The sequence below is a fragment of the Trachemys scripta genome, chromosome 1 (assembly GCF_013100865.1).
Source record: "Trachemys scripta elegans isolate TJP31775 chromosome 1, CAS_Tse_1.0, whole genome shotgun sequence".
Lineage (NCBI taxonomy): Eukaryota > Metazoa > Chordata > Testudines > Emydidae > Trachemys > Trachemys scripta.
In genome coordinates, this window is record NC_048298.1 from 138,236,289 (window position 1) to 138,252,490 (window position 16,202).

Genomic DNA, 16,202 nt, shown 5'->3' on the forward strand with positions numbered 1-16,202 from the left:
TTCCAATGGAACAACTGGAAGTGCCTGAATTATCAGATCTTAAAATCATTATTCGTTCATATATCAAAATGCTATTTAATAAAGACATAATTTGGGGTTTCCCTGGCTTCATATGAGCCCTGTACAGTAGATAACTCGAGCAACTGGATATAAGGATAGAAATATACTAGTTAGAGTCCCAATACAATTTGTAAAAATTCTTTAAAATGTTCCTAAAATAGTATTCCTGTAAAATCTGTGGCATGTACAGAATCCATGGTGGTGTGGTAAAGGAAAACGTTTTATTGGCCCTTGGATGATTTGTGGCTTTGTCACTAGTGAGTATTGGAACCATCCCAAATTCATGCTGATAAAATCCTTGCACTAAACAATACCTGCATGCATTCCCTGTATATACAATTACTTACACTCCAAGGACCATTGTTTCAAAAATTCCTGTTGACCGCTTTCTTGAACGGTTAGCCAATATTTGGGGCCTTGCTGGATTATTTCTGTTAGACAGAGAAATTGATGATACAGTCAGGTATTTCTTTGTACATTCTTTGTAAATAAACAGGTTTGCACCAAAGTCCTGTTTCCCTGATTGCAGTAGAAGCAAATAGCAACAGTCAGTTTCCTTGCTCACAGTTCCAAAGCCTGCCTTTTCCGCCAATCCTGTGTCCCAAGGAGCTCTGTCCCTCTGCTTCCTTTCATGGCCATGCTCATAACTGCTCTCTGGCTTTCTTGTTGCTTTCTCCCTTTGACACAGGCAGACACAAATAGAACTCCAACTAATCAGTGGCCCAGATCAATCTCCAGGGAAATCCCTTGGCCATAGTACTTAGCTTCTGATTGGCCTTCCATGTGGCTTAGTGCCCTGGATGGTGGCTTCCACTGTCTCCAGAAATCTTATTCCATACAGACACTTAATTGCTTCTTCCATTTAGCCTGAATGAAGGGTAGCTAGCGCACTCATCAGCCTTAGCAAGTTCTGTGATTGCCCCTAGATCAAACAGTTGCTTGATAGCAGCTATTAACACCTTCCAGCAAAACAGTGCCATTAATTTTGAGTGCCTTCATTTTTGGGTGCCCAGCTTGAAACACTATGGGCTTGATTATAGGATGTATTAGAAATGGAAACAAAAGGGCAAGAAAAAATATCAGGGATATGGAACAGATTCCATATGAGGAGGGATTAAAAAGACTGGAACTTTTCAGCTTGGAGAAGAGATGATAAAATCATGAATGCTGTGGAGAAAGAGTACAAGGAAGTGTTATTTACCCCTTCACATAACACAAGAATGAAATTAATAGGCATCAGGCTTAAGAAAAACAAAAGGGAAGTACTTCACACAACGCAGTCAACCTGTGGAACTCATTGCCAGGGGGTGTTGTGAAGGCAAAAACTATAACTCTAAGCCTCTGACTGTCAAATGTTGGAAGTGGACGACAGAGATCACTTGATGATTGTCCTGTTCTATTCAGGATACTGTGCTAGATGGACTATTAGTCTGACCCAGTATCATTCTTATGCTCTAATGATTTTCAGAAGGGCTGTTCACCTATATCTTCACCTGTAATTGGTGGGAGTGGGAGCAGTGGTTGCTCAGCCCCTGTGAAAATCAGCCCATAGGTGCTCAATTTTATAAGCAACCCCAAAGTCTGATTATTTTGGCTGGAATTTATGAGGGAACCTGATGGATTTAGCTGGAACAACTAGCTCTTGTGGAGGAGGATGTGGAGTTCAAAACCCTGTCATTCTCAAGAAAGAAGGATTAATCAAGGATTAATGCACTCCTAGGAGAAGCAAACACCAATTAACCCCTGGCTCACGTGGTCGTTTTGTGTCCCCCTCTCTCTAGAGTTGAGGCTGAGCATAGGGAGGGGAATGGCTGGGAGGCACAAGGATAAGGCCATTATTATTGTTTGTTTGTGTGTTTATATATATATTGTAGCTGTGAATGGACAGAATAAAGAGGGAATCATCGCTGACACATGCTTCTTCATTCTGTTTTTTTCAATACAGATTATTTAAAATGTGAGAGAAAACAATGGTCAAAAGCATATTCTTCTCCTGTTATTACTGCTTCTTGCTTCCTGACCTGTTGTGCTGTGTCACCTCCTGTAACGATGAGGCCTCTGGCAGGACACAACTGAGAGTATCAATTCAGGACAAATTGCTTAGAGCAGGGCAGTCACAGCCCCAGGCTAGTTGTTCTCCATCTCTAAGGCACACCAAACCAGCCAAACAGAGAGGACTTCGGTCTCACCACACTGACTAACCATAAATCATATAAGCAATTCCATTAGACACTCCAGTTTCCCAGTATCACCACCAGTGTCACTCATTATGGGAACGAATGGTTAAGAAAATCAATGCCCCGCTAAAAGAAAAAAGGTCTTCCCAATCCCAAAGGACCAAGCCCCAGACCCAGGTTAATATACAAGTCAGATCTAACCCACAAATCACGCTGTTGCTAATCCTTTAGAATCTAAAATCTAAAGGTTTATTCATAAAAAGAAAGAAATATAGATGAGAGTTAAAATTGGTTAAATTACATAGAGTAATGGCAAAGTTCTTGGTTCCGGCTTGTAGCAGTGATGGAATAAACTGCAGGCTCAAATCAAGTCTCTGGAGTACATCCACAGCTGGGATGGGTCGTTCAGTCCTTGGATCAGAGCTTCAGTTTCAAGCACAGTTCCTCCAGAGGTCAGAAGCAGGATTGAAGACAAAATTGAGATGATGATGATGCCTTTTATAGTCCTTTTGCGTGTGGCTTGTGCTTTCTTTGTTCTAAGCACAAGCCACCCCGCACATGGCAAGGAAAAACCTTAGAGTTCTGTCCATAGGGATATCTCTGCATGCCTTGCTGAGGCACAAGGTGTATCTGCCTTCTCTCAATGGGTCAGTTGTATAGCTGATGAACCTTAATAGGCCATCAAGCAGGATAGGCAGTGCTAATGCCAAATTGTCTGGGGTGTCACCCAGAAGCATAACATAAGTTTGAATTACAGACAGTATAGAGCCAATACACCTCTACCCCGATATAACACGGTCCTCGGGAGACAAAAAATCTCACCGTGTTATAGGTGAGACCGCGTTATATCGAACTTGCTTTGGCCTTCCTTGTTCCCTGACCGCCCCCTTCAGAGATTCATGTCCCTAATCACCCCCAGGACCCGACCCCCTACCCAACCCCCCTGCTCCCTGTTCCCTATCCACCCCCACCCCCTGACAGGCATTCAGTAGCGGCGGCTGGAAGCAGAGCAGCCCGGCCCCAGCCCGCTCCACTCCGCCACCACCCAGCCGCGGCGTTCCGCTTCCCACCTTCGGTGAGTGCGGGGAGGTTGGGGAAAGGACGACCCCCGCACTCACCTGCAGCGGGAAGCGGAGTAACGCGGCCCCAGCCTGCTCCACTTTTCTTGCTCCAGCCCCAGCCCCAGCCCCAGCCCCAGCCATGTCGTGGTGGGAAGGGAACTGGGGAAAGGTCCTGCACTCACCTGCAGTGGGAAGTGGAGCGCCGCGGCTGGGAGCTGGTAGAGTGGAGCTGGCTGGGGCTGGGCTGCTCCGCTGCCTGCCGCCGGTGAGTGCGGGGAGGTTGGGGAAAGGACGCCCTCCAAACTCACCTGCGGCAGGAAGCGGAGCGATGCGGCCCCAGCCTGCTCCACTTTCCTTGCCCCGGCCCCAGCCGTGTCGCTGGGAGGAGGGGGGGCTGGGGAAAGGTCCTGCACTCACCTGCAGCGGGAAGTGGAGTGCCGCGGATGGGAGCTGACAGAGGGGAGCTGGCTGGGGCCGGGCTGCTCTGCTTCCCGCCGCTGTTGAGTGCGGGGAAGTTGGGGAAAGGACGCCCCCCCACACACTCACCTGCAGCAGGAAGCGGAGTGACGCAGTCCCAGCCCACTCCACTCTGCCAGCTCCCAGCCACGGCACTCCGCTTGCTGCCACAGGTGAGTGTAGGGAGGTTTGGGAAAGGACTCACCTGCGGTGGGAAGTGGAGCGCCATGGCTGGGAGGTAGCAGAATGGAGCGGGCTGGGGCCGGGCTGCTCCGCTTCTGCTCCTGCCAATGAGTGTGGGGGGGGATCGCTTCCCCCAAACCCCCTCCCTTGAGCGACACAGCTGGGGCTGGGGTGAGGGAAATGGAGTGGGCTGCTCCCGGCCCCCCCCCCTAATCCCCAGGACCACTCTGGGACTGTGGGCCCCCCAAAAGTGCCCCCCCACAGCTCCTACCTCCCAGACACTGGGGGGGGGGAGATCCTGACCACCCCTGAGACCCTTTGCCCCTTATCCAACCCCTCGGCCCTGGCCTGGCCCGGCACCCTTAACACACTGCTCAGAGCAGCGTGTCAGAGCTTTACCACCTTTTATGCGAACCCGTGTTATATCGGGTCATGTTATATTGGGGTAGTGGTGTACCTATAACTCTAAATACAAAAATGAACCATGCATACAGATAGCGTAATCATAACTAGCAAATCGTAACCTTTTCATGGACACCTTATATGACCTCCTTTGTCAGGGCCAGCTCCAGGCACCAGCTTCTCAAGCAGGTGCTTGGGGCGGCTGCTCCGGAGAGGGGCGGCACGTCCAGGTATTCGGCGGCAATTCGGCGGACGGTCCCTCACTCCGCCTGGGAGTGAAGGACCTCCCGCCGAATTGCCACCGCAGATCGCGATCACGGCTTTTTGTTTGTTTGTTTTTGTTTTGTTTTGTTTTGGCTGCTTGGGGCAGCCAAAACCCTGGAGCCGGCCCTGTCCTTTGTACAAGATTTGGTGCCACTATAGGACCTTGGTTGCAACAATGGTCTATATGGTCATAATTCATGTCAATGACGTCACACCTCCTCACCCTCAACCCTCGCTCCTTCCACCCCAAACCCGCAGTCACTATACAGAAAAACTCACCACAGTCATCAAAAGAGAGATGGGGGGAGGGCAACATGCCCACAGAGTGGGGCCTCCCCCCCAACCATGCTCTTACCTCATGCAGCCCTGCAAAGGGAGTCATGCAGATTCTTTGTCCAGATTATATTGCATCCCCTTTTCCCCTTCCCTTTGTATTCCTTCTCCTGTCATTTGCTTCTGCTTCCCATCTTTCCTCTGCCCTCCTGAACTCTTCAACTGATCTCTCATTTCCATCCCCTTCTTCTCCTTCTCTCATTTTCTTTTTCCTTCATCATTCCCTCTCTTTCACACCTTCATGCTCTCTCTCTTTTCAGCTGTCCATGGAAGACACAACCTCCATTCTCCCCAAGCTGAAGCGGAACTCCAATGCTTATGGAATTGGGGCTCTGGCTAAGTCATCTTTCTCTGGTGAGAACCTCAAACCTGGGTTTATTTGCCACTGCTCCTCTCCCTTTGACCTTGGGCCTCTCCCCATTGTTTTCCCTGCTGCTGCCTCACAAACCCAGGTGTCTCCCCACTCTCTGTTCAACCTGAGACCTCTCCTTACCATTGCCCCATAACCCGAGGCCTCTTCTACTTGCTGCTCTCCCAACTGCTGCCCCCTAATCTGAGGCCTCTCCTCACTGTTCTTCTAATTGTTGCCCCTTAACCCTTGTCCTCTCCTCACTGCTCTGCCCAACTCGAGACCTCTCTGATCCACAACTGCCTAGCCTCAGGCCTATCTCAGTTGTTGCCTCTTAAAACTTCAAGTTTGTCTCAGACCCCCCGGCTCTTCACACTGTGCCCCCATGCTCAGACTGCTTCAATTTCTTTCCCTCAAGACTGCCCTGGGAGGAGACCCTTTTTCAGTCTCCTAGATCATCCAGTTCTGGGATTTGCCCCTTGTACCCACTGTTCCCCTAACACTGTGCTGGGCAAAAAAGATAATTCTTTCTCCGGGCTCTTTCACTTCTGGGTTTCTCTTCCTTTCCTTACTGCGCCCCCAATGGGACCCCATCCATGAAATATCAGGGAGGGGTATGGAGAGCAATTACAACTCCTGGAGTTGCTTAATAGGCCATTTGAGTCCCACAGCAAGGGAGGGAGGGGGCACCATCTAAGGGAAGGAGTCCAGGGGACGATGGGGGAGCCCCTTTCCAGGGAAGGGTGAATAGAGTGACAAATAACCTTGGAGCTGTGTAATAGCCCCTCCTTGTTTTCTGATGTCTGGCCCCTTAGGGATATCCCGCAGCATGAAGGATCACGTCACGAAGCCAACGGCTATGGGACAGGGTCGTGTAGCTCACATGATTGAGTGGCAAGGGTGGGACAAAGGTAACAGCCAGCAACAGCAGCATACACATGAAGCGGTGCGCAAGGATGCTGATGCCTACTCAGACCTGAGTGACGGCGAGAAGGAGGCCCGATTCCTTGCAGGTAGTCCTGACTTACCCCACACTGGGGTGCCTGAGAGCAGAGAGAGAAAGGGGAGCCTGTGAGAGCCAGAGAAGGGAATTGCTGGGGAATGCACACAGATGGAGTACGGAGGTGCAGCTCAGATGAAGGCAGGGGGGACTTACTGGGGTATATGCATGGCGAGGAGGGGCAGGTCAGAGCAGGGGATATCATTGAGGCAGGAATAGGTAGAATCAGTGTTTCAGGGGTGTCAGTGAGGTGGGGGTACGTGGGGAGCTCCTCATGTCTCCACTGTCTCTCTCTGGCGCAGGGGTGATGGAGCAGTTTGCCATCTCTGAGGCCACTCTCATGGCCTGGTCCTCCATGGATGGTGAGGATGTGAGTGTCAACTCCAACCAGGAGAACCCAGCAAGCAACTACAGTGAGAACTACCAGGAGCTGATGGAGAACCAGGGTGAGCCCTACCCCCTCCCACTGGTCCTGGGACATCCCTGCCCTCCCCCATCCTTGCTGCCAGGTTCCTTTCCATATCTACTAGTTTCTTTATCCTCTGTGGGGGTCACCATTGCCCTTTCTCGTGAGTTGAGATCTGGCAGAGAGAGGAATATTCCCCACTCATGGAGCTTACTATAGAGTCAGGGCCCAGTAGACAAGCTCCAGACCCCATTCTCCTGGGCCTCTGGGCACAGCAGGGAAGGCCAGCATCTGCTGGAATCAATCACCTGTTATACACAGGTTCTGCAGATTTGTCTGTCTGTCTGCCATTTCCAATGGCTCCCATCTTGCCCTCCCTCTCTTTTCCTGTCCTCCCCGACACCTCTCTCTGTTCTCCACTGCCCCCTCTGTCTCTCCCTGTTTCTGTTTGTCCTGTCTCACTCTCTTTCTCATTCTCTCTCTCCAATTCCTCCTTTTGCACTCTTTGTTTTCCCCCTTCACTCTCCCCCTTTCTCTCCCCTTCTCTTTCTGCAGATCACATGGCCCAGACACAGTATGACAGCTGGCCTCACTCCTATGTCTCTCAGGGCATGTATTGCCTGGGCTCCTCTGATGCGTGGGAGACCAGCGACCAGTCCCTCATTGCTTCCCCGGCTACCGGCTCCTACCTAGGCCAGAACTTTGAGGAGACCCAGTCCAACCTGCAGGAGAGCACATTGATTCAGAGTAGCCTCATCCAGCAGCATCAGATGCAGCAGCAGCAACCACAGGCCCTGCTCCAGAACCCAGGGCTCGTTGACATGTGGCCCCCTCAGACTGCCGCAGGGGGTGGCAGTGGGTCTGAATCCAGCACTTACATGGGGGTGCATACAGAGGAGGAAGGGAACCCTCTACTGGAGAAGGCCCCGCTGCTAAACAAGAAGACCTCTCCAGAGGAGGATGATGCTGTATGCCGGGACCTGGAGTCGCTGTCACCTCGGGAGGAGCTGGAACATGCTGCACTCAGCCGCAAGGTCTCGGATGTCACCTCGTCCGGGGTGCAGTCCTTTGATGAGGAGGAGGGGGAAGCAAACAATTGATGCTGCCAGTGAGGAATCCGTCACTACTAACAAATGGGAGAGGGGAGGGGAGAATGAAATGACAGGAAAACCTCTCCCCAGGTTTCCAGGTGGACACACCTGTCATTCTGACATTTAATTTTTAACAAAAGGGAAGTAAAGGACTGGAGGTGTTTAACAGGGGCAGAGCCCTCCTTGCCCACCATCATGGACTGATCCCATGGCCCCCTGTTCTGGACAGCATGCCGGGGGCTCAGGGAACTCTGGACTTTAAATCTTTTTGATACAAGGGTTTGGCTCTGGTTTCAGACTGCTCAGATGCTGGGATGTGGCTCCCAAGATACAAACAATGGCTTGATACTGGGATATGGCTGTATGGATAGGATCTATCTTGGCAGAATGGATGTTGTTTTGCTACAATCTGCTTTGATCCATGGGATATGTGAATACAGAGTTTGTTTTGAACAGGGCACAAGACTGTGCGGATATAGGTTGCACTGATACAGGGATTATGGCTGATATACAGGATAAGGCTTATGGATATAGCCACTGCACTGATAGGATGGATGAGCTATATGGATAAATACTGTACAGTTCTTTGATATGAGACCCAAGGCCCTGTAGATACAGACTGTACTGTGGTATGGATGGTGTGGCTCTGTGGTTACAGGCTGTGTTATGGTATGGATGGTGAGGCTCTGTGGACATGGGATGTGCTCTGGTACAGATGGCATACCTCTGTGGACAAGGGCTGTGCTCTAGTACGGATGGTGTAGCTCTGTGGACACGGGCTGGGCTCTGGTATGGATGGCGTTGCTCAATGGACACCGGCTGTGCTCTGGTACGGATGGTGTGTCTCTGTGGACATGGCTCTGTGCTCTGGTATGGATGATGAGGCTCTGTGGACCTGGGCTGTGCTCAGGTATGGATGGCATAGCTCTGTGAACATGGGCTGTGCTCTGGTATGGATGGTGTGGCTCTGTGGACATGGGCTGTGCTCTGGTATGGATGGTGTGGCTCTGTGGACATGGGCTGTGCTCTGGTATGGATGGTGTGGCTCTGTGGACACGGGCTGTGCTGTGGTACAGATGGTGAGGCTCTGTGGCTACAGACCTAAACCCATATGTCAACAGCTGTGCTTCAGTCTCTTTGAAACATTTTTCTTTTGCTCCCTCTGACATGTCTGTCTGCCTGGGAGCTGCAGGGGGAGGGGGAGGAAAGATATATCCACATGGTGTTGGGCACTACATGCATGGGGAGGGGTCACCTGCCATTTTCTACTATATAGACACAGTAACATAAAGCTGATTTTCCTGGAGGATTTGGGAGTTTGTCCACCTCTTTGCTGCTGCCTGAATCCTTCCCTCTTTTCCTCTTCATGGAGGCCAGGAACAGCAGGAACAAACAGTATCACCATTTTCCAGTTTATATTGGAGTTTTGTTGCTGTTTCTTTTTCTACAGTTTTATATTGCTGGGTAATGGTTCTAAACACAGTGGTTAACAGAAGGAAAGGCCTGTGGGCTGGCCACCACTGACCATAACTACCGTACCATTCTCAGTGTCCCTGGTCCCTCTGTGGTGCCAAATGTGTATGGGGGTGGGAGGGGAATTTTTCTCCTCCCTCCTGTTCATTTCTCTTTCCTGCTTTACATTTTCTGTTTTTTCTTGACAATGTAAATATTCCTTGGCACTGTTTTCTTTTTTTCTCATTCCTCCCATCTCTCTTTCGGGGGTGGGGAAGGCTGGGTTTTGGGGGTTTTTCCCCATTTGTACGGGTTCTGTATTTTTGTTAACAAAATTTATGATTCATGGACTGAAGGGGTTTTGATCCCATGTGATTCCCCTTCTTGTTGCTGCAGACATACTGCAGGAGAAGGGACTTTAAATAAGTATTTAACCAATTGTTTCCTCTCTGCTCTTGCTAGGGAATAAACAGGAGACAAAAATTGTGTGGGGGCAATCATTGTTCAGACAGCAGAACATGACCAACAGGGGATAGTAGAAGTGTTGGGTGTTCACTGAAATATGGGCAGTGTATGAGCAAAGAAATGCCCACAAAGGGCAAATTAAGGGTGGGGAACTGGATAAATGAACCAAGCTGGAGATTGCCCTCTTTCTGCACTACCCCGGAGGCATCTCTGCCCCACTTGCTCCAAGCCAGAGCCACTCTGTTCAACTGGAATACAGATGTTTGTCTCCTCTCTGTCTTCTCCTCCCTGATGGTAGAATTGGTATTGCTGCTTGCAGGATGGGAGAGTGAGGTACGTTCCTCTTCTGATCCAGGTTTGGAACCCAACCCATGTAGCAGGGAAGGAGTACATATCAGGAGAGGAGAATGTAGCAGGAATATTATCCAGGAGGCTAGGAGCTGAGACAGCCACAGGAAAACAGAAGTGGATCATGTCCAGGAGTCAAGAGGAGGGTGAATTAGACATGGAGCCTTGAAGATGGTATTTCCGCTCACACACCTTTCCTACCGGCAATTGGGATTATAGGGAACTCCACAGTGAACTTCTGAGTCTCTCTGGCAAGCTCCATTTCAAGAGGACCTGTCTTCCCTCTCCACTGCACCACTAATGGAAACACCACTGGGAGGAGTGTTTGGGAGGATTATGTGAGGCTGACGCTTGGAGGTGGATATGAGACAAAAGCATTTGTTACCACCTCTTTGTCCCCATTTCTTTGGAGCTTCCCTGTCTCTCCCAGGGGAGGTTGCTCCTTTCCTGGGTGATGAGGTTTCTATATCTACTTAAATATGTTTACACATTCTGGTGCCACCCTCCCAAGGTTGAGAAGGTTGGATAAAGCACCTCCCAGAATCCTGGGAGGACTCATTATCCTGAGTTTATCTGAACTGCTTTGGTCTGGCTGCTGCATGGATTGGGGAAGTCTCACTAGCAAGAACAGAGAAACTGGGAAAGTGCACGGGCACTGCAGCAGATGACATACAAATGAAAGTTAACCCAATTTTTTTTTTGAACCTTCAGGGAAAATGAAGTTGTGTTTCTATGGGGTGTTTCTTTGGGGGTGAGGAAGGTTCGATAAGCCTGCTTCTTATTTTTCCGAACCATTCTGCCCTGAGGGCCTAGCCAGGACCAACCTGGATGTTTACGGTAACTATATTTCAGTGTATCTTCAAATGTATCCTGCTCCCACCTTGTCATTCACAGGACCAGGACAAGGGGGTAATCTTGGTTAGGTCTATTTTTTTTTTAATGAAGACAAGTTGTGCATTTGGTAAGATGTGTGACAAATGTATGAGGTGCATTTTCTCCATAGGAGAGAAATCACAGAGGGACACACATTACATGGAAAACAAAGACTAAAAAAGAAAAAGAAAAGAAATTTACCTTATGAAAATCCCACAGAATGTAATAGCAAGTGAAAACCTTCCCACAGAGTTTTCTGACAGCTAGAGAATCATACTTCTGCTACAGAATTCTATAGCCCAGTTTCAAAAAGCTTATAGATGGGATCTCATTGTCTATTAAATCCTACAGGTGTTTAGAGTAATTTCTACAGAAACCTATTATTTTCAAGTTATTAAATTGTATAAGATTTTTCCATAAAGATCTTGCTTTTTTGCAAATAAAGATCTTACCTTTTTTGCACACACACAAAAAAAACTTCCCCCGATGTCCCCACCATCCAAGAACACACATGCCTTTCTCATTGCCAGGAACCTGACTGGACACCGCATTCCCATGGCCTCCAACCATTGCCTAAGTGAGGCCCAAATGGACAATATTAATCACAAACTGATAGGTCACTTTGCTTCTCCTGCAAAATGTTATTCTACCTTAAAAAGTGACTGTATAAAAATGGGCTTTTCTTATGCAACAGACTTGCACCCTACCTGTGTCCAGAATCAGATCTTCTCAAATTGCTAAGGTTTTCAGAAGTGACACATGGTTTTGGATTCATCAATTTTGGGGGGCCCAATTTCAGATGCCTTAAGGCTCCCTGATTTTTGGCACTTTCTGAAAATCAGGTCTACTGAAAGTATCCAAAAACTGAGCAATGCAAAGTTACTAGTCCCTTTTGAAAATCTTTGCACTAGATTTTGACTTGGTTTTTACTCAAGTTATCCCTGCAGAGCCAGCCTAGCTCAGAAAGAGGGTAATGGAACCTATTCCTTCTTGTGCAGCATCTGCAGAATTGTTTTCTATGTTCTAATTAGTCACACCTGTGCAAACCTCCTGAGGGCCATGGGGTTACCACAGGTGTCATTGGGGGCACAATTTGACTTGCAAATTCTTTATTCTAGGGGATGATCTGGAAAGAGTCCAGCTTGACTCTCAGAGCCCAGGCTGAGTTTGCAGGGCTGACAGTCAGAAACAAACATCTTTTTATTTGTCAAGTAAGCAAGTTTGATCTGGAGTCGTCACTTGTGAGCAGAGCTGCACTCATGAAATATTTCTGAAATTGCTTGAAGCAGTGTAGCTAGAGGGTTCCCTGCCTTTGTTTGCCATAAAGCCATTAAGACTTTAGTAGGAGCCATGACTTCTGTTCTTTGCTGAACAGAGAAGTGCTCTTTAAACATGGGTTACTCTAGTAGTTGAATCAGCTCTCAGACAGACAGAGCTTGTTCTCACTCCTGTGCCCTCTACTGCCACCATCTGGCCAGTTCACTTTACTGTTGTTAAACCTACAAGTTGTTCATGGGTTGGGCTGAGTTGAGTGTGGGGGGACAGGGTAGGTAAGAACTGGCTAGTCCAGAGTAATGGGATTTGGAATCTTTGCCTCTAGGGCACCAGTTCCAGTGTGTCCCTGTGAGTGGCTGGCTCAGGGGAATCATGAAGTGGGATATAGGGTCTTTCATCTCTAAAGCACAATTTTCAATTTGGCTCCAGGTTGGGGGAACTGGCTGGATGAATGGGACAAGAGGAAGGTGCCTTTCATCTGTAGGGTATCAGTTCCGATACATCCTTAGGTCTGGGGAAATGGCTCAGGGAGTTGAGGAAGGGGACACAGATCTTATCACTTCTAGATGACTGGTTCCAATCTGTTCCTACTTTGTAGTGACTGACAGTCATTCCCATCTGGCAGCTCTTCGGTTTCCATGTGAATTGGCAGATCTCAGGCAGTGGCTAGTCACCCTTGCCAGTTCCACCCCTTTTCTTTGACTACGCTGGGACTTCAGAGCTGACAGGGAAAGGTAAGCACCACTGATAAGTCCTGTCCTGTGATTGTAGGGCAGGGGCAAGTCTGTTGGAAGTATTGGGCACTGTGGTGGGTTCCTGGGGTGATACAGCTTCTGCAGCCAAGGTACATGCCTATTTTCATGCCAGTTCCAAGGTAACCTGAGTTTTGGAATAGCCCTGAGATGTATAGGCTGGCCATGTGCATGGCTAAAGCCTGGACCATCCTTACTGTGTCCAGGAAATGGAAATTGTCTGTGGAGCCGGCAGGACAGCCAGGGAAAAGGACACTATTTTCTAAATCTGAAAAGGTGTGTGTGTTGGAGAGGGGAGGGAGGCAGCAGGGAAAAGGAGGAAGTAGAGGAAATATGTCAGCAAAAAAGATGAGAAAAGCTTTTTAAAAAATAACACCCCTGCAAAGGAGCTGGAGGAGTTAATCACAGAATAAGAAAGAGACTCTCCCAACTTGGTGTATGTAGCTCAAGTGCTGTTACAGAGCTTGGTACTGCCTAAGTAGGCTTGGCAGAATTCGATTTTTAATATATAATTTTGATGGATAATATCAATATTATTTTAAATCATTTTTTCTAGTTTTATCTATTTCAGTTTTCACAGTTGCATGAAATTATGGGAGGTGAAAATGAGGGAGGTCAGACAATGATTATTTAATGACAGATGTTGAGATTCAAAAAGTTATATAGCTTCATAAGTGTTAAAACACAAATTGTCAACATGTCATGTCAAAATATACAAAGTAAATATCTTTAGATCAAACTCAAAGTTCTCAAGCAGTATTTTTCTTACTTTGCCTAGCTGTAAATTTCATTTGTCAATGGAAATATTTTTTCATTAGTTTGTGTGTGTACAGTGAAATCAGCATTTACTGATCATTACCAATAAAAATCTAATCCTTCCAAGCCTATGCATAGGCCATCTAGCTCGTGCTTCTGGAAGACAAAGAGGGGGAGGAGGGGAGATTTCTCCATACTCAAGAAGTTACCTACTTCTTTCCTTGTCTCTCCTGAACAGCCAGAATACTGCAACTGCCCCAAGTAAGAGCCCAATCCTACTCCAACTGAAGTCAGCTGAGACTTTGCCTTTGTGGGAGCAGGGTGAGGCCCTGAATCACCAGACTCAGTCCCATTTAGCTTAAATGTCAGATTAATTGTCCTGATAGAGGAAAAGATAAGTAAAAAGTAAACACCCCTCAATACTCTGGAGAGTAGCACAGGCTGGCATTAAGCTTAGCTTCACAATCCAGAAAGTTGTCACCTCAGCCTTCCGATGTAAGGAGAAGGTCCTTGCTCTCTCACAGCCTAGAACTGTTTCTTCCTGCCAACTCACACTAGCTGGTATGAGGGAAAGTTTCTCCATCTCACCCCACTTTGGATTTTCCTCATGGCTTGGTTCAGACATTTCTAAACAATGGGAAATGTCATTTTAAGCTGCTGTTACCAAAAGAGCCTTTCAAATACAGCGATCGCCAGTGATTTGCAATCGGCATATTTAATGTTGTCTTGAGAGAAAGTGGAAAGGAATTAACATTTGCTGTTTAGCTGGAGCACAGAAGAGGGAGTCTGACAGGGATGTGCTGTGCCTTAACTCAGGGAAGGGAAGGATAAACAGAGTGATATGTAGAATATGGATCTCATGTGCACCAATTAGATAGCACAGCAGAGGCAGTGTCAGTTATGAATGAAAGCCAGATGGGGCCCTCTTTCATTTCAGTCGCTCCCCAGGTGAGATAGATAGGGCTGGATCTGTAGGAGAGTGATAGACATCTGTGCCAGATCAGTATCTTTCTGTCTCTCTCCCCAGCACAGTGTTTCTCACTATGCAGAATGTCTGGCCCCTTGCCGGAGATCACAGGCCCCTGCAAGCACAGACAGCTCTCTAGGTTTGTTGGGAAGTGATACAGACCAGATGTTCACTGTGTTACCAGCACAGATATGGCAGGGTCTGCACTGGAGCATAGAGACCATCTGGGTCTCTGTTATATATATGGCTTTTCCTAGCAATTTTTGTCCTTCCCTTGTATGGATATGAACAGGTCTGTACAAGAGTAATATGGACCAACTGGGTTTGTGCATTGTATTTCCCCAGCACAGATAGATCTGGATTGGAATTGAAGCAATGTAACCAGACCAGACCCCTGTTTTGGACAATATTTCCACCCAGACCCTAGGATTTCTCCTGGAAATGTAGGGACTGACAGGTTATCTGTTCAGTCATGAATGTTGCTCCCCAGGGTAATCAGCAAGGCACCTGCCTGTTCTAGAATGATGGTAAGGGCTTCTGGTTAAGCTAAGTGGTACACTTAAGAAGGGAGGGTTGCTATCTTTCTATCACTGGTTGGGTGGGAACTCAGCCTCCACTTCCACCTTGCACTGAGTCAATGCTCGGTGTCTTCAGAAATCCGGTCTTGGTTCTGCTCCTCCCAAGGGTACAACTAGTGTCCATCCTGTCAGGCAAAGTTCTTCTCCACCCAGGAGAAAGGTCATGCACTGACAGTTAATTCCAGGATAACACAGCCATCCAGTCCAGGTTCACCTGAATCCCAGAGGCCTTTGCAGGAGGGATAGAAAACCAGTAAAAGCATTTCCCCTTGTTGCCCTGCTCCCTTTCTAGAGGTCACAAATCCCATTTAGGTTCTTGACCTAAATGCTGTGCACAGTCCATTCCAGGCAAGCATAGGCATCCACTCCACTTCCATCCACTGTTTCCATGTAGTGTGCAGATGAGCAGTGTGAAAAGCAGAAGCAGCTTTGCAGGTGTATTTTGTTTGATGGTTTCTGTTTATCTTCTCTGGTTTTGTGGGTGTCTTGCATGATTGGGGGAGTCACCAATGGGTCCCCAGGATCCTCCAAACTACAGAATGAGCCTCAAAAATCATTTTATAATGAGCGGGGCTTTTTTTAAAAGCTCTTTTCGGGGTTGGGTGGGTAAGGGCTGGGGAGTGGGAGGTACAGTGATCTCTGGGTGGTATGGGTGGGTGGGAGAATGGGGAGTGGTGTCTTGAAGCATGTTTAAAAGCAACCAAAGGTTTGGGGCTTAAGATTTTGTATTCTCAACATATGAAACTGCTTTTGCATAAGGGGACAGGACAAAGAGGGGTTGTAGCAGGGCAATGTAAAGACCCTCTTCCCCAGCTGTGTGTGATTTTGTGGGGGACTGAATGGAGATTCTTTTCATCCCTCAAGGATGCATTTTGTGGAGGGCCATGGCTCTTCATGGGGAAAGAAAGAGCAGGAAGAAAAGGGGGTCTGTCATTATAACCCTCCTACCCCTGC

General features: G+C 48.1%; 1 protein-coding gene across 4 annotated transcripts in view; it reads left to right on the forward strand.

Moving 5' to 3' along the window:
- Positions 1–13,287, forward strand: part of FAM131B (family with sequence similarity 131 member B) — a 61,501-nt gene extending 48,214 nt beyond the window's left edge. For 3 of the 4 annotated variants that reach the window (XM_034786724.1, XM_034786737.1, XM_034786744.1), the window contains exons 4-7: positions 5,197–5,290; positions 6,092–6,298; positions 6,588–6,731; positions 7,247–13,287. In XM_034786724.1, the coding sequence (XP_034642615.1) occupies positions 5,197–5,290; positions 6,092–6,298; positions 6,588–6,731; positions 7,247–7,791 (990 nt within the window). In that variant the 3' untranslated portion in view covers positions 7,792–13,287. The remainder of the gene's footprint in view (positions 1–5,196; positions 5,291–6,091; positions 6,299–6,587; positions 6,732–7,246) is intronic. The other variant, XM_034786730.1, reaches the window with a different exon arrangement.
- Positions 13,288–16,202: the final 2,915 nt, after the last annotated feature.